This window comes from Octodon degus, unplaced genomic scaffold (assembly GCF_000260255.1).
Source record: "Octodon degus isolate 3935 unplaced genomic scaffold, OctDeg1.0 scaffold00151, whole genome shotgun sequence".
NCBI classification, from domain to species: Eukaryota; Metazoa; Chordata; class Mammalia; order Rodentia; family Octodontidae; genus Octodon; species Octodon degus.
Genome location: NW_004524727.1, coordinates 5939537 through 5961974, shown reverse-complemented (window position 1 = coordinate 5961974; position 22438 = coordinate 5939537). Strand labels below are relative to the sequence as shown.

Here is a 22438-nt window from a genome sequence, read left to right as displayed (position 1 = left end):
TTTTTATATCATTTGTATTGACTCCTTCCTTCTCATTGATGCCTGTTAGTCTCACATTGTTCATCTTTGCATCGTCTTGCAGGTATTGAATTATTTTTTCATGCATCCTAGTTGTTTTTAAGGGATCTTTTCTTACTTTTTCATTAGCTGCAATGGTGTCTTTCAGGTCAGAAAGTCTATTTTCACTTTCCCTCAAACAGTTTTGCCAGCTTGTGATTGAGGTTTTAATTTCCTGTATATCACTTTGAACCTGTTTCATAGATTCTGTTTCTTTCCTAAATTGTTTATTCAGGGGTTCCATCATTTTTATATTCTCCTCTATTTTTTTTATCAGTGTATTCTTTAGAAGCACTTAGTACTTCTTTGATTATAGTTACCACTACATTTTAGTTTCGAAATTATTTCTGATCTGATTTCTTCTATACCTTTCTGCAGTTGATTCTTCACTGTCAACACTATTATTTCACAGATATCTGGCGTGTGATTTCCAGTTTCCTCAGTGCTAGTGTCTTCTGCAGTTGTACTGGGTGGACTCGGGGCCTGAGACTGCATTTTGTTCCTTCTCTTTGTCATTTTGTACACCACTGTCTTCTGACCTTTGGTGTAGACCTTGGATAGAGTTATTACCTTAGCACCAGGTCCGGATCTATGAAGTTCAGATTCCTCCAGGTGGGTGTTGCTTGGATCTGGCTGCTGTGCTCCACTTCTTTCTGCTGCAGCCGTTAGAGTTGAACCCTTTGTGTCTTTCTGGCAAGATGTTCTGCTCCAGAATCAGCTGGGTGGATCTTGCCTCTAGCCTCTTTGCAGGGAGTTCTGCTGAAGGATTCCGTGCTGGGCCTGCGCTCTGGGTCTATTCAGGATCCCGCGGCCCTCAGTCGTCTCACTCACTTACTGAGGCCTGCGCTCTGGGTCTATTCAGGATCCCGCGGCCCTGGGTGGTCTCACTCACTCTCCGGGCCTGTGCTCTGGGTCTCAAGGTTCTTCTTTTTAAAAATTGTTTTAAACAGTTGTTTCATGTCCCTGATGGATTTTAGGGTACTTGGAGGGAAGGGAAAGGCAGGGGAAAACATGTGGTTCAGGGAGTTGCCAACACCTTCACAGTGTCCTCACACATACTGGGCACTCTGTAGATATTTGGAGGATGAACAGGTGGCTCAGTCTGTCTTTTACAGAAATCGATATTATGTAAAATTAACCTGAAGTTCTGAGGTAGTGGTGGTAGGTGCTGTATGACCTTGTATAGCTGGCACTTACTTGTTTCTACCAGGTGGTTGGAGTTTGTTGTCCTATTGTAATTATTTTCTATTGCCTATTTCGTTTATTTCTGGATTAAAAAAAAAATCAGTCCTTATCCATATGGCCCATTTTAAAATGATGGCAAGAATGCAATTGTAGTACTTTACTTAACAATTGATGATTGAAATTAATTAACTCGGACTTTATTTATAAGGCATAATCATAAAGGTTTTTAATATTTTCTTGTCATCCATATTTAAGTGTCTTTCATTAAATCTCTCTTTTCCCTTAGGAAATCCTAGGAGTGCCTCATGTCTCCGAACAGAGATATGATGCTGAGTTCTTTAAGACCTTCAGGAGGCAGAATATTGTTCTCTCAGCAAGAACTTATGCTCGGGTAATTTCTCTTTTGTAAACAGAACAATTACGATTATTAATGCTCTTGGAGCTTTGCAGTCAATGTTATTACCATGTACCATTGTACTATATGTACTAAGTTGTCATACTAAGAAATGTGGAGGAAATTTTAGAGATTTTATGCATGACTTAGAGTTTTAAAAATAAATAACTTTTGTAACAGATTGAAATTATATAAGCGAAGACAAAGTTGGGACTATTTCAAAGTATGCCATGTCAAAACTGCATAAAATGTAGGTTTTGGGTGTTGTTGCATAGGATTGCCCCTGTATTTCTGAGGTCCCTATTGCTCCTTATGCAGGAGAGTAATGTACGAGCCCTGGAGATCCTGCTTACGTACCACGGCTCCGACCTGCTTCCTCACCGCCTTGCGATTCTCTCCAACTTTCCGGAGACCACTTCCCCGCATGAGTATTCTGCACTGCTGCCTGAAGCTCGGTATGTGGCTCCGCTCACCCAGTTTTGCCTTCTTTGGAAGTTACAGAAAGTTTTTATTTCATGCCAAATATCTTAAATTAAAAAAGAAAAATGTGATGTAGTTAATTTTTCCCTCTGGTAATATAATTATTTTCAACATATTTTTAAAAATTATACTGAAGTGAAAATACATTTGCCTGTTTAGTAGGATCACTTTAACTTAATGGACAAAACCTATTTTCTTTTAAAAGCCTGATTTTCCTCTTACATGTTCAACATATACTGTTTTCTGGTCGGCAACAGTTGAATGAGGTCTGTTTGAGCTAGCTGTCTCTCTTAGAAATCGCACCTAGCTCCGATGGTACAGGGACCCAGGAGTGTCTGCATGCTGCAGCGCTCAGCAACCTTTTCTCTGATTGAAATTCCAGAGACACAAAGACAGATTGGAGAGTTGACACACTACTGCTATAGGACGAGTGCCCCTTTGTTCCATTTCAAGACTGCTTGCTGATTGGGCTGCAGCGCGTGACAGGCCATGTGGATGTCCTGGCCCAGTATTTCCCCTTGCAATTTTCTGGAGGCTGGAACATCAGCAAGGAGAATATATTTTCTCTTTTGCGTAACTGAGAGATGTGGAGCCTGTTTGTCCCGGGCCGAAGGGTGCTTGGGAGTAGAGAGGCGCGTGGAGCATACTACAGGTAGGCCAGTTAGGAAGTCGAGGCAGGTGACAAGAGTGGCAGCGTCCATCTGTGGGACAGCGAGTGCGCCCCTGCCGAATGTAGCCCCTTAGTAATTGTGTGGTTTGTCTTTTCTGACTTTGAGTTTGCTCTTCTTTAGAGTGAGTTGGCAGTTAGTTCCTCTCTTGCTTACTCATGTTGCATACCTTAGTGGCAGGTAAGTTGGTCAGTGTGAGATGGAACAGCTGGTAGGAGCTTGTGACAGTTGTGCGAGAAGTCGCTGTGCCAGCTCCAGCCCTGAGACACATGTGCTTAGGTGCTGGGTCGTCCGGCCCCCTCGCTCAGCGTGCTTCCCCCACCTGATACAGGTTTAGGCTTATGTGCTGATGTTGAACAATATACACAGAGTGATTGCCATGATCTGGCTTATATTTTTATCTGGTTTCAGAATCATTTTCTGTTATCCCTGCTCTTCTAGAAACCTGGATTTACAGAGGTTTAGAATATGCTAATGTATATATGTGAAGCCAGCATGGACCTTATGTTTGAGTGTTGTAGGTCAGTACTCTCTACATATATATTTTCTTATTTTGCATTATTTTTACTACTAAAAAACCTTTTCTGATAAAAGCAAAAATTATGAGATAATTTTTTCATTTTCACATAATTTTAGATCTTGTGATATGTAAATATATTTTCTAAGAACGTTTCAGAATAAAATTGCCTTGTTCTTTGCCTTCTTACAAAATAGATCTAATTTGAATAGAGATGACTTTGTCAGCTAAATCGCTAGTCTACAGAAAAGGACTACTACTGCCTGTCAAAGTGTTTTTCAAAGATATTTTCTCCTTAGATTAAAATGCATTCATGTTTATTGTTTTCTGATGATTGCTTGAGCATTGGATTTTAACCTCAAATTTCAGAATTGGTTAGGAAATAGCTTCCCAGTGTCTTATGCTGTGCTGTCTTTGGATGCCCTGTAGTTCCTACAGGTACCTTCCTTGGGGAGCTGTTTAAATTATAATAAGCATTTCAGTTATACTGTCTCACAGCAGAGTGTGTTACAAGATGAATCTGTTAAATCATTGTTTCAGGATTCAACATTGAGAAAAACTTCAAGTCTCTGATTTCATATGAGTCTTTAAGTTATGTTCATCTTTAAATCCATGGAGAAAAATGAAGTTTTTCCCTTTTCTTTAATTTTTCCCTTTTCTTTAATGGTAATGTGTCTATCCTCTTATAATTTAGGCTGTTGAAAAACAAAGCCAGAGTTAATGCTTTAGGCATAATAGCATCTTCTGCGAGGCCTCCCAGTAGCTGTTCTTTTTCTTATGTTCTTATAATTTGCTGATCCTTTGACCATGGTGCCCTGTACCTGTTAATATAGTAAATCATTTCATTTCCGTCCATCTCCTTGTTCCCATCTTGAATTCCTACCTTTAGTCCCAGACTGACTGTGGACAGAGCCATCCTCCCGAGCCTGGGCTGTCGTGTGGTGTGCGGCGTGGGGCTCTTAGGGTATGTGCTTGGTGTATTAGGCCATCTGTGCATTCAGAGGCTAAGGCAGTCCCAAGGGGAGAGTACCCTGCCAGCATGGGACAAGCTCCAGTAGCCGGGCAGTCCGGCTACCATCTTTTATGCTGTTCAGACCTGGCTCCTTACAGATTTCAGACTGGAAGATACTTTCAGAAGTAGTTCCCCTTTAGACTTGTTCTCTGAACACTTGGTGTTCATCTTCAAGTCCTGTGGCGCCACTGGCTGAGGGGAAGGGTACTCTCCTGACCTCGTTCTGTGCCTTGTGCACACAGCTGCCCTTCAGCCTGGGGTCACAGGGACGCATCCTGCCTGACTGAGGGCAAGCCCTACCTGCAGGTTCTGGGGCACTTCATGCTGAGGAAGGGACCTAGGCCTGCCAGTTGGTCCCACCTGGGTTATGAGAAAGATACTTTTATTTTTTTAAAAGAGAATAAAAAATAGTAAGAGAAAAAAATTAGAAATGATACAGAGGGGCTGGTGAGATGGCTCAGTAGTCTAAAGCACCTGCTTAGAACAAGCTTAGCAAAGCACAGGGACCGCGGTTCAATCCCCCAGCACCACATGCCAGCTAGCCCCGCCCCCTGGTGGGCTGAGCTGGCCACACACACACACACACACACACACACATAAATAAATAAAATTAAAAAAAAAAAAGAAAAAAAGAACTTGATACTTAAGAAATGATACAGAATTTCTCTAAACAAAATGGTAGGTTGTTATATTGCATACTGTTTTCTTCAGATAAGTTGTTCCGATTACCAGATACAGGCATGTGAAATTGGTCAAAAAATTAAAAATAACAAAAAAAAAATTGGGGCCAGGGAGATGGCTCAGTATTCTTGGCAAGTGCAAGGGCATGAGTTCAATCCCCGGTTCTGCCAAAAAAAAAGGAAAAGAAAAAGAAAAAAAATTGAAGCATTAACTGCTTCTTTCAATAGATCAGAAAAAGTCAGCACTGTAATTATCCAAGCTATTCTGTGCATGCATATACATTTATATATTATATATATATACACACACTATATATTATATACTTTAAACTATATAAATATATGTATATATTCCTTCATTCTTTTTTTTTGCTTTCCTTCATCCCAGTTGTTCCTTCTCTTTGAATAGTTTCTTTCCTTTTTACAGTATCTGTTGTACCTTTTGGAATAGAAAACCTCATACCACAGCAATATATGTGCACCCATGTTTATAGCAGCACAATTTGTTATAGCTAAATCTTGGAAAAAACCCAAAGACCATCAACTGAGGAATGGATAAAAAAGATATATTTTTGTGCAGTGGAGTATTATCAGCTATAAAAAAGGATAAACTCAAGGCTTTTATAGGTAAATTATGCAACCAGAGACCATACGCATAAGTGAAATAAATCAGATCCACATGTGTAAACGTCATGCTATCTTCCTAGTGTAAGAACCTGAAAGAGTAAATAAAATCTGGAAGATACTTTTTATTTTGTTTGTTTATTTATTTATTTATTTATTTATTTCCGGAACCGGGGATTGAACTCAGACCCTTGCGCTTGCCAGGGAAGCACTTATTGTACTGAGCCATCTCCCTGGCCCCATTTATTTTATTTTATTTATTTTTATTTTTTATTTTTTATTTTGGAGACAAAGTCTCATAATGCAGTTCAGGCTGGCTTTTAGGCTCACTTTGTAGCCCAGCTTGGTCTCGAATTTGCGAAGATCCTTTCTGCTTAAGCCTCCTGAGTGCTGAGATTGCAGGCATGCCTCACCACGCCTGGCTTTGAAAGATACTTTTTAAAAGAAGATTTGTTACTTATACACACCACCCATGGTCTATTAGGTCACCTCAGTTCCTGCCTTCCCTCAGGCACAGGCAAGGCCAGCTGTGCAGAGTGAACCCAGGCTAGACAGACCTCTGCGTGGGCTTTCTCTTTCTTCTCTAAAAACACTGCCAAGAGTTGAGAAGGCAGGTGGTCTCACACTCCTTCCTAGCCCACTTTCTGTGTGCCTCACTATGCCTGACCTTTGGGCAGCCCCTGCACTTGGGTTTTGGGAATGAGCCCAGTTGCTGCGTTCAGGAATTGCTGGTTTTCTGATATATTCGATTTCAGACTGGGCGTGGTGGTGCGCGCTTGTAATGCCAATGCTTGGGTGGCTGAAAACAGGAGGGTCACTATAAGCCTGATCTGTGTAGTGAGACCCTGTAGGCCTGCCTTGTACTAAATACATAAAACAAAAAACAAAAAACCGGTTTCTCCTGCCTCCTTCTGTTCATGCTACAAAAGCTATTTCTAAACTGGACTAGAGGGAGACCATGCCTTTTTATTCTTTGTTTTATAATTCTTGGATCTAAGTGGCTAGACATCAGCACTTTTACTGTTATTAGAACAATAGAAAATTTATGCCAGAAAAGCAAAACTTCACTATATAGTACAACACATTTGATTAGGGCAATTGATGTATCTTATCACTTGAATCAATCTCAGAGAATTTCTCTTTAGAAAGATCAGACATTACCTCAGCTCTTTGTAGTTGTAAGATAGGAAGGAGCCCACTGTGTGCTGTGCTTCTAGTTTCAGATTAGTGGTGTGTGAATAACTTACATTAATTTGGCATTTTTTAATTTTAATTTTTAATTTTATTTATTTATTTTTTGTGGTATCAGGGATTGAAATCAGGACCCTGTGCTTGCCAGGCAAGTGCTTATTCTACTGAGCTATCTCCCCTAATTTGTCATTTTTTAAAGGGAAGATTTTTTTCATTGAAGCCAAAGCTGACTTTCTGGTCAGAATATCAGTTACTGTGCTGATTTTTCCTTGAAAAGCAACAGAGGACAGTTTTTTTATGGAACCAGGGATCAAACTCAGGCCCTTGTGCTTGCCAGGAAAGCACTTATTCCACTGAGCCATCTCCTTGGCCCTGAGAACAGTTCTTAAGTGAACAACTTTGGCCTTCTTCTGCAGTTTTATGGACAGTCTGAAATGTTGTACTCTGTAAGGGTCGTAGCTAGTGTTTCTTGCAGAGCAGATGTTGATCTTTGAATTTTAATCTTTACTTGAGTCAAATTTATGTCATGAGTACACATGAGAGTGGTTTAAAAATTAAAATATTTCTAAATTGCTTTGTAATAGTTTATTTCATTGAAAAATAGGTTAGATGTACACCACCATGCCCGTTGCTGTCTTAGCGTGCCCTAGGGGTGGGGCCGGCACGGCAGGCCTGGGGATCGAACCCTAGCCCTTGTGCTTGCTTGCAGGTGCTTTAATCCGCTGAGCTATTTGGCCGGCCCTTGTAGTTTATTTTAAAAATGCCTCCATCGTGCATGAAAAATCTATCATGTTATGTAGACTCACTAGTGTTTATTCCATGCAGCAACACTAAGGAGCTTACTTATGTCTTCTTAATCCCAGCTCTTGGGAGACTGTAAACAGGTGGATCATTACAAGTCCGATCCAGTAGTGAGACCCTGAACACCCTGTAGACCCTTCCCTAAAATACAAACAAACAAACAAACAAATAAATAAAATGGGTCATAGAATAAAAGAGTTAAGAATTAGTATGTGTGTTTCTTTTATTCCAAATTATCTTCTGCAGTCCTACAAGATGAATTTTCAAATGTTCTCTTACTAGGGCTGGGGAGATAGCTCAGTGGAATAAGTGCTTGCCTGGCCTGAGTTTGATCCCTGCTACCACAAAACAAACAAACAAATGTTCTCTTACTAATTTACTCAGTAAAAACTTTATAACCAAAACAAATATAAAATTTTAAATTAGTGGTAATAGGACACTAACTTACTTGTAACATGTTTAAAAACATTTCTTCTTTGTATTTTTTTATGCCTCTAGACTCAAATAAAATGATGTACTATTTGCATGTCCAAAACAGAAAGAAAAATAGGTTGGAGAGATGCATTCCTCTGTTCTAGACAGTTGTCTAATATAGAGGGGAGAATCGAGTAGGCTTGGGATAAAAGTGATCACCATGAAATGAGAAAACATTTTCTGTTGTGAAGGTGGAGCTCAGGTTCTTGAAGACAAAGCGTTTTGATCTGGGCTTGGGCTATTGAGTATCTTTTTATGTTGAGAAGTTCAGGCAGGAGAGAGCAATCTGAATAAATCTTCACTCTGAAATTGTTCATCTACTGGGCAGTACCATCCATTTCATTCTCAAGATGCAAATGAAGTTCCAGGTTAACATGTTAGTTCAAAAGAATCCTTGTGGGGGGTGTTGAGTAAACAGGTATGAATTTCTTTTTACTTACGTTTCTTGATAGCTTAGTTCTGTTATAGATAGTTTTTCTTCCGTGAAATTTTAAAAATCACTTTGAATTGATTATTGTCGTCCTACATAATTTGGTTATTGTGCTGCAATGTCCCTTACACTGTAGGCTGAAAGATTAGGGCACTGCATTCACTCTTTTAATTCTTAGGTGGTTCTTTTCCCTTGAAAATGGAAAGGTTGGTTAGTTAGCTAGTCATTGCTCCTTTCCTATTTGTCTGGCTTACTTCTGAGTTGCTAGGAACATAGAACAATACAGGTGGGCTTATATTTTGGGTTTGGGCCCCACATGCTGTGCTGGCCCTGCCCTCCTGGCACAGTAAGCTGACCACTGAGAACCTGCATGGTGGCGCATGCCTGTAAGCCCAGCACTGGGAGGCCAAGACAGGAGGATCACTATGAGTCCAAGCTGCATAGTGAGACCCTGTACCAAATACATGAAAATATAAATAAGTAAATAAGTAAATAAATGAATAAGTAAATGTTTCAGGTTTGGAAACTGTCCCTGCCTTCCAAGGTGACTGGCGGGGAGCAGTGCAGTGGAGGATCTTTTAGGAACTGGGGTGCTGAGAGTTTGTGAACTGTAGGGAAACGATACTGTGTGCAGTGTCTGAGGGAGCTATGAGGGGAGCAGTATGATATTCAGCTGTTTTTATTCAAACTGTAGCTTCATGCAGATTTAGTGTAGGTGACTCCTTTAAATTTATTTATTTATTTATTACATTTATTTAGTGTGTGTGTGTGTGTGTGTGTGTGTGGCCAGCTCAGCCCACCAGGGGGCGGGGCTGGCTGGCATGTGGTGCTGGGGGGTTGAACCGCGGTCCCTGTGCTTTGCTAAGCTTGTTCCAAGTAGGTGCTTTAGACCACTGAGCCATCTCTCCAGCCCTAGGTGACTCCTTTAGACATGTGCGTAGAGGGCGTGTGTGTGCTCTTGGCTGGCTGTGCTGTTGGGGAGGCTCCGTGTGCCCACTTGCTGTTAGGCCCAGGTCCAGGGCTAGTCCTGTGTGTGAGGGAGGGTGTGCTGGGATAAGGGTGGGCTGTGCGGTCACCTCCGTCCACCTCACGGCAGAGCTCCTGCTGGCTGAGTTGCGAGCTCCCTCCCCCAGGACTCTGTCCAGTGGCTTTGGGTCAGGGGTCCAGCATTTGTTCACTGTGGGGGTGACAGCTGCACTGGTGCTGGTTTTCTCACTGCATTGTGAGCATGGCAGTGTTGCTACTGCAGTAGCTTGGCAGGACCAAGGGGGAACACTGTGTGTGCAGTTGATTCCTAGTGAACGATCAGAGGGTTGTTGTAATCATTGTTGATCTCTTAATGGCAGCAACAGGACTGGGAGCATACTCAGGAGTGAATAAGTTGTATTATGTCTTAAAATTGCATCAAAACATTATTCTCAGTCTTTCAGAGGAGACCTTTGGGTAGAACTTGCTTTTAATGTTTTTTTGTAAATAAAGATTTTTTTTACCCTTTTCTGTTCAGTGAAAATAATTAAACTTTACACCTTTGTAGACTATAATTTCCAACTAAGTATATCTGGCTGAAGAGCTCATACTACATAATTATTTCAATGGTACCTCTTGAGGGACCCAGCAGAAACAGCTTCTGGGTTCACAAGTGGAAGACTTGGTTGTCGTCACCAAGAACTCGTCCCAGGCCGTGGCTCCTGTCCCCACTGCTGCCCAGCACACCCCACAAGTTCTGGCCTCAACAGAAATTTTAGTTTCAGGTTGAGAGCATGGAAAGTGTGTATTTTTATCCAGTTTTTCTTTAGAGCCCCAGGCTGTGTGGGGTCACAACCTCAGCTCCCGCAGCTGATCTCCCTGGGCTTGGCTTCTGGTGCCCCTGGTAATAAGAGAAAGTGCAAGCCTTTGTCTTGGGCTATGGTAAATTTCAGGAAAATGGGAGAAAATGTTTTGTTGAGCTATAAGAGCAAGGCAATAGAAGTTTGTTTTTAAATGTGTTGTCTTCGTCCTTAGTTCAGAACGATTTAGTTGTCTTTACAGATTCCTGGCTGTTTGAGCTAAAGGGCCCTCCTTTGAGGTAGAAAGTCACATGCTGGAGGCAGCAGAGCTTGCAAAAAGATGTGTTTCCTTGCTGTGCATACTGGCTTTGCCTTTCCTGTCCTTTAAATTCATTCCCAATTCCATTCCCCCAGGGCTCACCTTTGCCCCTTTCAGATTTCTTGGTCATCTTTTCATGATGCATTTCAGCTCTTGCAGTTATTACCCCATCTTCTGGGTCTGCGCTCTCCCAGATGGTAGTGCTGACCACATGTGGCTGTTTAAGCTGAAATTAATAGAAATGAACTGGAATGACAACTTTTTCAGCACAGTGTCTTCTTTGGGGGTTGTTACATGTACTGAGGGGTCACTGTGTGGTGCGGTGCAGACACACATTTCTGTGACCAGTGGAAGCCTATTGGATGGCCCTCCCCTGGACTTGAGGTTTGGGCTGGGGAACCTCCATGTTGTTGTGAGGATCATGCAGTATGGGCTGTTGGAAAATATTTAAAAAATGTATGAAATGGGTATACATCTTACCAGTTTTTGAATTCTTTGCCACAGTTTTTCTTTTAAAGTTTATTTTGCTCCTTGAACCTTTTATGATTGGAGGTCAGCAGCACAGTATGTCCCAGGTACACATTGTCACTGTAAGCTGTTGTGCACCACACCACTGTGAGCTGTCAGTGCCATAAGCGGGAGCCTTGGTGCTTAGGGCTGTTAGATATTTTTTGACATCCATATTTCTTGTGAAGCTAGGAGATGTGAGTTTTAAATGCTTGTTTATTCTCTTTTACATTCCAGTTGTCATGGTGACTCCTTGGTGATCATTCCTTGGCTTGAGCGTAAACACCGAGCTAAAGACTGGTGTGAGGAACTGGAGTGCAGGTTAGTAGGGGCCAGCCTTAGCATCTTCTTCTGGGAGGCTGAGGCGGGCACCCAGTGAGAGTGCTGTGTGTCCTGTAGCCTCTTGCTGTTCCCCTCGGTCCTTGTTTTTTCTCTCACAGTTATATATGTTTTGCAGCAATTGAGTCAGTACTGTTCCTTCTGTCACAGAATGGTTGTCGAGCCAAGCCTGCAGGATGAAAGTGAGTTCCTCTATGCTGCGCAGCCTGAGTTGCTGCGGTTCCGGACCACACAGCTGGGAGTGGAAGAAGTGATGGGCTGGTACCAGAGCAGGGCTGAGGAGATCGAGCGCCATGCCGGCCAGGTGAGGCTTCCCGCTGCCCCACTCAGGGTGCTGGGGGGGCCCTGGATGTGGGCTGTGCTGCCAGCAGTCACAATTTTAAGGGATGAAGTTAACATTTCTTCTTATTTTCATTTGTTCATCCTTTGCCTCAGATCTTTTATGTTGCTTTGAATCTTACAGTGCAAATATATGGAAGAGAAGTTGTCTAGGATCCTTTTTTACATGTATATTGTAACACCTGATTTTCTGTGTAGTTTATACTTAATAATACCACATTTACTTAAAAGATTGTTCCTACAGAGAAATGCTTGACCAGCCCCATGAGGGTGTGGCAGCTCAGTTGCCTGTGGTTTGTTCTTCATGAACCTTTTTCACAGCTTTTTCTGCTGTTTTCTGGGACTGTGTCTGTTGTCTGGCAGTCCTGTCCCTTACTTAGGTCCCTAATAAGAATGTTCAAGTTGGGTGTGACTCAGAATGACAACGTGGGCTGGGCCCAAGGTGGCCGGGTTCTCGGATCTTCACTCTTGCCCTAAAGGACCTGGGAGCCTGGGGCTGATGATGTCTTCTTCTTTACCTTGGTTTTCTCATGGGGTTGGGTTCAGTTCCAGAGCTGTTGAGGACAAAAGACATCTACTTTCAAGAGCCTTGGATGTTCTGCTGATTGAAGGCTTTGTAAGTTAAGCTGAGGTTCACCTCTTGGAGAGCAGAGATTCGTGACAGAGCACAGCACTGCTGAAGGCACTCTGAGGTCTGATTTGAGGTCTGGCCAGCAGGTGACTTTTCCTTTTTAGACCAAACTTTTTGTGTGGTAGCCAAGAATATTTCTCATTGGTGTCCCAAAATTTTGGAGATGGGTAAGGACCATACTACATTGGAAAGTATGTAGGATCTTAAGGTATAATGAAAAGAATCTTTAGAGAAAACCATATTGACTTATCTATGTTTTGTATAGATAAACCAAGGTCCTCAGAAACAAGGTGAGCAACCCTGCATAAGGGACCCTGGGCAGGCCAGGCGAGATCCTCATTGCCATGCAGAGCCTGTGTGACAGAGATAGGCTGCACAGACCAGGGGCTTTGAGCAAAGTGTGTATGTCGTGAGAGAGTGGTTTTCATTGTAGTGTATAAAAGACCCATTGTAGCAAATATTTTATAATGCTTTTTTTTTTTTTAAATAATATATTTAGTACAGGGTCTATAGGGTGTCACTATAGAGATAGGATTTGTAGTGCAGCTCTTGTTTTCAGCCTCCCAAGTGCTGGGATTACAGGGGCGTGCCACCATGGCTACCACGCGCAGTCTCAGTCACCGTCTCAGCGCACCCCGGGGGTGAGGCCAGCGCTGCACACAGGGAACCAAGCCTTGGTCCCTGCGTCTTCCTAAGCAGGTGCTTTAATCTGCTGAGCTATCTGGCTGGCCTTATAATGCTTTCTTTATCATAGTGTAAGAATCATAGATATTGTGTTTTATCTTCAGAACTAATTTCCAAAGAATTAACGGGATAACCTAATTCAATATACAGGATATATAAACTACAGTAGGTCCATGCTCGGCCAGGCCACATAAGGCCATAAAGTTAGCATGCCATCACTTTGAAGGGAGTGTGAAATCACACATGGATTCAGGTGTGTTGTTACATTAAATGCCACAAATTGCTGTCAGAGTTGTGAACAACTAAGGCGTGGTTTAAAATGTTTAATAAAACTAAGTAAAATCTTCCTCTGCTTTATATATTAGCTACATTAAAGGAAAATTTACTGTAAATTCAATCACATCAGAAAGAAATTTGTGGGATGGTTAAATTAAGTTGATCTGGACTCTGCTGGTAAGAGTGAGGTTTTGGGATGTCTGAGAGGTGAGCAGAAAGCAGGCCAGGTGGGCAGCAGCCCTCTCGTGTCCTGGGTGGCGCGGCCTGCGGGCTGACCCTGCTCCCTGGCTCTATGTCCATCCCAGCACAGATGCCTGTCTGGACTTTCACAGGGCCTCCTGGTGACCCATTCTGTTCTCATTGGCAAAGTAGTCCTAGGGTACATCCTCAGTTACCTTAGTCAAGGTGTCAGCACTTCGCCTATAAGGGAGAGAAACTCACCGATAGCAGCTGACCAAGGGATCTCCGGCGGGAGTGGTGAGGCACTGTATAGGCACATGCGGCCTGTCATGGTGTTGTCTGAGTTAGCGTCACGTGCTGCGCAGAAACTTTACAAATGCATCCAGTTACCCAAACTTGAACCATTATTCACTTTCAAAAAATTGTGATAACAGAAAGAAAAAGAACCATACCCTAGAATGCAAAATAAACTCACTTTTAAAAAATTATGTTTTCTATGTTCTTGTATTTATTTTTAGAGGTATTTTAGGCTTATAGCAAAATTGAATGGAATTACTTTCCCTTAGTATTGGTATGGCCAGTATTTCTTCCAATTTCTACCTTTGAAACAATTTAATATATTTGACAAAGAATTCTTTTTTATAGTAAGTAAAGACGTGTGACCTGTAAAGGGTTTTTATAATAAGAGGTGGCTCTCCCCTGGAAGCTTTATCTTCAGAGTGTAAGAAATAGACCAGCCCAGCTCCCTGTCCTTCCATTTGCAGGTGGACTGTGCGCTGTCGTTGGTTCGCCTTGGAATGGAGCGGCAGATCCCTGGGCTTCTGCTCCTGTGTGACAACCTGGTTACCCTGGAGACGCTGGTGTATGAAGCAGGCTGTGATGCAGCCCTGACCTTGGAAGAACTCCAGAGGATGGAAGACATTGAGAAGCTGAGATTGCTCATGAGCAGTGTGGGTTTATACTTTGTTTTTAAGTGTTCTCTGTCCTTTAATACATGTCCCCAACCAGAAGTGAAATGTCCTACAAGCCCAACAACTTAGTTAAATAAAGGACAGTTTTTTGATTTTTCTCCCCAAATTGAATGATAGGGAGAAATTGTGAAGGGCACTTCACATGTGGCCACTGTCATGCCCTTCGGCCCTGATTGTCTTTCCTGGTCCCACTCCTGCCTCTTGCCTGCGCTCTCTCCTCTGCATCTCTCTCCTCACTGTCTCACCTTCTTCACAGCTTCCTGCCCAGGGTGGGCCCCACCTTGGTTTTTGTTCTCCTCCACTCCTGTCCTGAAACCCCGGAAGTGGGCTGGTATTGCCTCCTCTGCAGAGGTCAGGCGTGTCTTTGGGTGACTGAGAAGTGATTGTGCAGTTTTGGGGATCATAAAGGTGATGGCAAAGGGCAAAGCAAAGCACAGAAGCAGGACAGGAAGGGCGACTCTGTCTCTACTTGTCTCTTTCAGGTTTTTTTCTCTCTCTGCCTTGTTCTCTCCCACGCTTTCTGTTGACCAAAGTCTCTCTTTTTTTCGTGCCCCACATCCTGTCTAGGTGGGTTTCTCTGTTCTGGGGACCTTGTGTGAGGAGTGACAGTGGTGTGTGTCTTCCAGAGCCAAGCCCAGGCTGTGGAGGACCATGACCCAGGTCCTGTCTGAGCCCAGGGCTGCTGTGGTGCTGTGGTCGCCTGCTCTCCAGGGTGACAGCTCTGCAGCACCTCTGTGCAGAGCCACCTCTGTGTGCTTCAGCATCCGTCGTTTCTCCTGAGTCGTCATCGCTGGGTTGTCTGATATGGCAAGGTGCACAGCCTAATGCCATTCTGTTTGCTTTGCTAAATTACACTTTCAGTGTTCTGAGGACAGCTACGTGACAAGCGCCTACCAGTGGATGGTGCCCTTCCTGCACCGCTGTGAGAAGCACTCCCCTGGCGTGGCCAGTAGGCTGCTGAGAGAGTATCTAGTAGCTTTAGCCAAGGAGGACTTACGGCTGCCCCTGAAGATATTTCAGCATTCCAAGAGAGAGGTGAGTAGAAACCACAGCTTCTCAAATTGTTTGGCATGTTTTTCTTGACAGAATTAGGTTCACTTATAAATTTTTATGATAGGCATTGTAAATGGTTTTTCTTTAAACTAAAAGAAAATGGTTGTCATGCTGTTCTTTTTTTCAGGAGCATTTTGCATCTCATGTTAACATTGAAAAATTGTTAGTGACTATTAAATAGAACTACAATAAAGTGTTACCATTTGAATTCAATGTTACTCTGAGGTAGAGTCTGGAATTTAAATATTTGGAGATGTTTTTATAATTAGTGTTATTCAGTAAGACATGATGTATTTGAACTTTGCTTCTGGATATATGGTGTTAATTGTTCATGAGTAACATTTCCCTAAATTACAGGAAGTGGAGTGTTGGCACATGGACTCATCCTTTCAAGTCCATGTAGGTGTAGTGTGGCCTTTCGCTGGCTGTGGGGTACCCTGTGGTGGTGTGCATGCAGAATTGAGAGATGAAAGCACTTGCAGTTCATTAGTTTGAAGGGGTGTGAAGATTTAATGCTAAGTCTCGTGCATCATGTGTAGAAATGAGCTGTGAAAATCATTTGAGTCATCAGAATAATTTTGTCTTCTGGTTTATGTAAGTGTATTCATAATAACATTAAAACAGCTGGGTATGGTAGCACATGCCTGTCATCCTGGCATTTGGGAGGCTGAGAAAGGAGGATCTCTGTGAGTTTGGGGCCAGCCTGGGCTCCATAGAAAGTTTAAAGCTACTCTGAACTACATAGTGACCCTCTGTCTCAAACAGAATAGCATTAATAAAACAACCCAGTGAAGCATGGCAGCACACACCTGTCATCCCACCACTCAGGAGGCTGAGGCAGGAAATTGCCATGAGCTCAAGGCCGGCATGGGATCTGCAGTGAGTTCAGGGCCAGTCAGGGCCATTAGCAAGACCCCGTCTCAAAAAACCAAAATTCAGAGCCAGGCAGTGTGCACTGTTGTTTTTTCCCATTGGAAGGCACGAGGCAGGATGGTACAGGCCTCGTGGTCCTGACTTTGTGTCTGTGGCCTGCCCAGTAGCCTGCCGGCCATGCCTGTCTGAGACCCTCAGTGCTGCTCCCACTTGAAATTCGAGTTGAACCTACTTCCTTGTGTTGTGGCAAACCTACTCCTGGGAAAGGAATGCCACAAGGAGAATCAGGAATTAGCGAGCTGCTTCGTTGTACACCAGTGGTCCTCGGCAGAATAACTTCCCACAAAAGCCAGGCAATGTCTGTGAGCTGAAATGAATCTTCACAGATTGAAGCCGTCAGGAGGGAGATGGCTGTGATGTGTGAGGAGTAATGAGGAAAGGAGCATAAGATCTGAAAGAGAACCAAAAGTCGTGAAAACAGGCACCTCACTGGATCGACTCAAAACAGTGTATGACACAGTTTAGGGAAGAGCTGAAATTGGAAAACCAAGAGATAGAATATTTTTAAAGATAAATGAAAACTGAGTTTGTCTTTTACAGCTCCATCTTAAAAGATTATCTGCCCGTGTTCTTCATGGGGAAAGAAATATCCAAAATTAAAGTAGATCTGAGAGTGGGGAAATTGTACTCAGGAAGTGTAGTAGAAATGAGAAAAAATAAGCCAGCCTTATAACTGATCAGGAAAATAGCAGGCAGACCGTAGTGACGAGGAGACGAGAAGTGCACAGCGCGCGTGCAGCCCATACTGGTGCGCAAGGGGAGGTGGTGTAAGGTGCGCGAGGGGCAGCAGCTCAGGGCTGCAGGCTGCTGCTCGTGCGCGGAGGACAGACGTGACACGAGTGCTGCCTTTGAAGGCTCCAGTGCAATTGTCACTTGGCTTACTGTCTTTTATTCTGAATTATAAAGTCTGACTGCAGTAGTGAGAATAACGACCCCCCAAACACTGACAGCTTAATCCCGGAACCTGTTACAGTGTACTTTTCCTGCCCAAAGGGACCATGCACCTAGGTGATACCAAGTGGCTGGAGATTTCCCAAGTGTCCAGGTGGGCCTAGTTTGATCGCACAATGTCTTCAACTGACTAACTTTGATGATATTCAGCACCTCTTGCAAATGGCTGCCCCGCTGTCCCAGCACTGTTTCTTAGAGGGCTTCTCTCTGCCTGAGCTGCTGAAGATGCCACTTTTGTTACGTGCCCAATTTTCCGTTGTTACACATTTGACTCGAGAGTGTTTATGCTGGTCTGATTGTCTATCCAGGCAATAATACAATACCATTTTAGTTGTAAAGATTTTAGAACATGTTTCAGTGTCAGATAAGGATAGCATTTCCTTGTTATTTTTTCCTAACTTTTATCATTTTGAAACTATTCTTGGATTTTTTTTTTTTATCTGAACTTTGGTATAGGCTTGTCTGATTCTAAAATTGACTTTCTTATATTTTTATTGTGATTTTATTGTGATATTTTATTGTGATATAAGTTCTGCATGTTGAGCTTATAATGTTTAGTCACCTTATTTAAGCATAGGAGATGTTACTGCATTTTTCTGTGTGCTTTTAAATGTTTTTCAGGAAAATTTAAAATTTTTCTTATGGGTTTGGCACATTTCTTAAAATTTATTCCTGTTTCATTATAAGAATTCTGCTATAAATGGAGCTCTCCCCGCTCATCTCCTGTCACTCTTTATTTCTGTGTATGAAAGCTGATTCTATGTCGTTTTGCTGCTGCTGCTTCTTCCTTCTTCCTTCTCCTCTTCCTCCTCCTCCTCCTTCTCTTCCTTCCTTCCTTCCTTCTTCCGTCTTCTTCCTCCTTCTTCCGTCTTCTTCCTCCTTCTTCCTCCTTCTTCCTCCTTCTGGTCCTGGGGATTGAACTCAGGGCGTTGCACTTGCCAGCCAGGTGCTTATGCTGCTGAGCTGTCTGCCTGGCCCCTTGCTCCTTCTTTTATTTCTTGTCTTATCATCTGCCATTCTTTTCTGTATGTCTATAATGCTCAGTTTTAAGACTTCACTTTTCTAAATTACGATTCATTTGCATTTCTTGTGGTGTCTGGTATGGATGGTAGTATGCTATCCATGATGCAAGAGACCCGTGTAGCCAGACTGTTGAAAGCCCCAGGAGAGCAGGTACCTCCGTATGGCTCAGGAAGGGCAGATAATGGTTTAATAGAGACCACCCACAGGATACTAGGATAGGACTGATCAAACTAAGGGGCACTGTGTGGTAGCTATACAGTTAGGCATCATGCAGGCGCAGGTGAGAAGTATGCTGTGAGTCTGAGTGTCATAGTTCTTATACACCACAGATTGTATCAGAACAATATGCTGAATGGCATAAGCTGGCATGAGCTAGTACTATAGGAATACAGGGGAAAAGGCTCCATGCATGAGGATAGAAAAAGATTAATTTATTGACTAGAATGTGTGGAACATATACACAGGATCACAGAAATCTGGGAAAGTCCAGTTGAAGTCAAAATGAAATGGAGTTAAAATTTAATTATTCGGTGGATTTGGGGAGGTTGCCAATTTCTTGAGAAGACGTTTTAGGTATGCGTATATTTGTGATTACTCCCATAGTATTTAGGTGAGTGGAATTACAGTCAGCCCTTCATGGCTTTAGTTTTTTTATTCTTTGACTTAACCAACTGTTGTTTTACTGAACCCGGATTCAAAATACTTGAAGGAAAAATTGTGTTTATATTGAAAACTTACAGACTTGTCACATTCCTGAACAATACAGTATAACAATTACGTAAATAGCATTTACAGTGTGCTAGATATTTTAAATAATGTAGAAGAAATGAAGTACATAAGAGGGCGTGTATCAGTAATATGCAAACATTATGCCATTTTATATGAATACAAGGCCCTTGAGCATCTGTAGATTTGGTGTCCACTGGGATCCAGGGACCAATTTCCTCAGGTGCTTAGTGATGACTGCAATTTAATGTAGGTGACATAAATGGGGTAGGGTAAGTGGTTCACGGGACACAGGAGTCATCTGGTGTGCAGCATCAGAGAGCTTGCGTGGAGGCAAGGGAGTGTCCCCTTCATTCCCTTGTACCTGGAAGTGCTGCTAAAAGGTTTTCAGTAGAAGGCTTTGAGCACACATGATCAAATGCAGACTCTGGGAATCAGGCTTGAAAGAGGGCCTTTAATGTCTGTCTCGGAAAGGGAAAGCCAGGGATCAGGGAGATGGAGTGAAACATCAAGGGCTTTCGCTCGTGCTTCAGCTGGTTTCCCAGTCCCTGTGACTGAAACTGGTGCTCAGGGTTCATGTGAGCTGGTGCCTCCTTACCACATGTGTGTTCATCCCCACGCTCACTCAGTCTCTTCAGGCAGCCTGTCTGGACTCTTTCCAGGGACCAGAGAGCCCATGTTGAAGGATGTCAGCCCTGGCTTTGCCATTTAGTGCTTGCAGCAGCTTGAGCACTTGACCTCTCAGCACCTCAGTTTCCCCATCATGTAAAGTGGGAATAATACTGGAGTTAGTCCTGCAGGGTTGTTATGACAATTTAAAAGTTAATACAAGCATAGCACTTAGGAATGGAACCTAGCACAAAATAAGAAGTTATCTTGTATGAATTATTTATTTATTTATTTATTTGTGTGTGACCAGCTCAGCCCACCAGGGGGCGGGGCTGACTGGCATGTGGTGCTGGGGGATTGAACCGCGGTCCTTGTGCTTTGCTAAGCTTGTTCTAAGTAGGTGCTTTAGACCACTGAGCCATCTCACCAGCCCTTGTAAGAATTTTTAACAACTTATTTTGCTATGTGACTTGTCTTCATTTTGCAGCCCTGCTCACCTCTTTGTCAAATGCTAGTGCTAAGTTAAGGCTGTTTTCTTAGTACCTTGAAGCCATGTATCTAAATCCTTAACCTGGCTGCTTTATTTATGTAGTAACCTTCAGTATTTTTCATTTACATCCATTACTGTGATTCTTCTAAGGAAATGACTTTGTTGATTTCTGTCACTTTTGTATTTTATGTGTATCGTGAATTTCTGTCAAAATGCAAATATCCAGTAGATAATAATCTCAGAAATTATCTTAAACTCACTTTGCTGTTGAAAGAGCTGTACGAAAGCAGTTTTGAGCTTCTGTTTTAGTTTCTCTGGTCAAAACATGAGGATGCCATAAGTATTAAGTTAATCCTCAGTCACTGTCTGAGGGTGGCATTGTTAATATTTTGGAATTATAGATGAGAAAAACAGAGCACCAGTTGGTTATTTTCATATCTGAGAAAATGCTTCCCAGGTTAGGAATCTGTGGTTTTCAAGGGGAGAGTGCATGCAATATTTAATATAAAATGTGGCCAGAAGTAGCCACCTCTGTGCACCAGAACATAGCGTACTTTCTGTGGTTTGTGTCATACTGAGTCCCACTTGGGCTTGTTTTGGATGGAATGTCAGCCCTTTGTTGTTAAATGAGTGCTATATATTGCATACTGAAAAAGTAATAGGTTCTAATATTGTTGAATATTAGTTAAAGAATTTTATGTATTTTTGTAATTGAAACACAGAATTTGGCTTTAGGCTTAGAAATAGTGTTTTTAATGAATTGCCTTTTGAATTCATTGTGCTTTTCCTGTTTTATCTTGAGTGGGTCATAAATTGAGTGTTTTCAGCAGATGCAGAGCTATGGGTTACAAATGGTCTTTTCTAGCTGATTCTTTAATTAAAGGGTGATTTCATTTAGAATTATTAAAGACCCCAAGGTCTGTAAACTAAAGAAAAATAAAATTTGTTTCTGTGGCTGATTCATTGCAGTATTTAATATTCTACTGACAGCAGTTCTTGGCTAGGGAGACTGAATCCACTGGCATTCAGTACAGTGTGCTTTCTTTGACACTAGCTACCACAGAAAATTATCCCTGATGAGAACCAGCTGATGGCCACAGCGCTCGAGTGCATCTACAGCTGCACACGTAGCGACCAGCTCGCTCTCTGCTATGACATCCTGGAGTGCCTGCCTCAGAGAGGGCCCGGGTAAGGAGCTGCTGTGGCTGCCCTTTATTTTAACAGTTAAAACACTGCTTTCCTGAATGTATATCTTAGAGTGTTTGGGAAAAATTCAAAGTGTATAAAAAAGAAAATAAAATCATGAGCTGCCCTGTTGTCTACTGGCAAACTTGTTCTTTTACCAATATGCAGGAACTTCTAAATTTTTAATTGCAATTATGATTATTGTGCTATAATTGTGTTAAACTTGACAGTTATCCCTTTAAGCAAAAAATACCACCACCACAACAAAGAATACTTTTTTTTTTTTAACGTATGTAGTATAGGGCCTACAGGGACTCACTATGTAGATCAGATTCATAGTGATCCTCCTGCTTACAGCCTCCCAAGTGCTGGGATTATAGGCACTTGCCACCACGCCCAGTCTCAGTTGTTGTCTCAGCGTGCCCCAGGGGCAGGGCTGGCACACCAGGAATCAGATCCTGGCCTAAGTAGGCACTTTAGTCTGCTGAGCTGTCTGACCAGCCCCACAAAGAATACTTTTAAAAAGTGAATTTGTAGATTTATTTGGCTTTATGTTATGTTTTAACTAAGCACTTTTCATACTTATGGGATAATTGTATTTGTGAATTGTTTGTTCTTGCTGCTTACCTATAGTGATCTTTTTAAGTAGCAATGGATGAATGTGTATAGTTTTTAAGTGCTTTTTATTTAAGGGAAATTTATATAGCATTCTTTTGAATTATTTATTTGTGTGCAAATCAAATTTTATTTTCTTTTTTGAAAGCCAAGTAACATTCTTCTACTGTCTTTTTAAATCTAGCACATATTAGAAGTTGGACATCTAGAGAAGGATATATGATCCTCACAGCATGTGAAAGGTCACAGTATGGAAGCTCACACTGACCTCTACACCTTTGTGACTTTATTTTTTTTTTTAAATTTTTTTTTTTATTTTTTATTTTTT

The 22438-nt window shown here is 42.2% G+C and overlaps 1 protein-coding gene across 3 annotated transcripts in view; it reads left to right on the top strand.

The window, feature by feature from the left end:
- The window catches only part of Nbas (neuroblastoma amplified sequence), a 244270-nt gene that overhangs the window by 75615 nt on the left and 146217 nt on the right, over positions 1–22438 (top strand). For all 3 annotated transcript variants that reach the window (XM_023702419.1, XM_023702418.1, XM_023702420.1), the window contains exons 20-26: positions 1529–1633; positions 1955–2091; positions 11343–11426; positions 11595–11748; positions 14319–14504; positions 15387–15560; positions 21365–21498. In XM_023702419.1, the coding sequence (XP_023558187.1) occupies positions 1529–1633; positions 1955–2091; positions 11343–11426; positions 11595–11748; positions 14319–14504; positions 15387–15560; positions 21365–21498 (974 nt within the window). The remainder of the gene's footprint in view (positions 1–1528; positions 1634–1954; positions 2092–11342; positions 11427–11594; positions 11749–14318; positions 14505–15386; positions 15561–21364; positions 21499–22438) is intronic.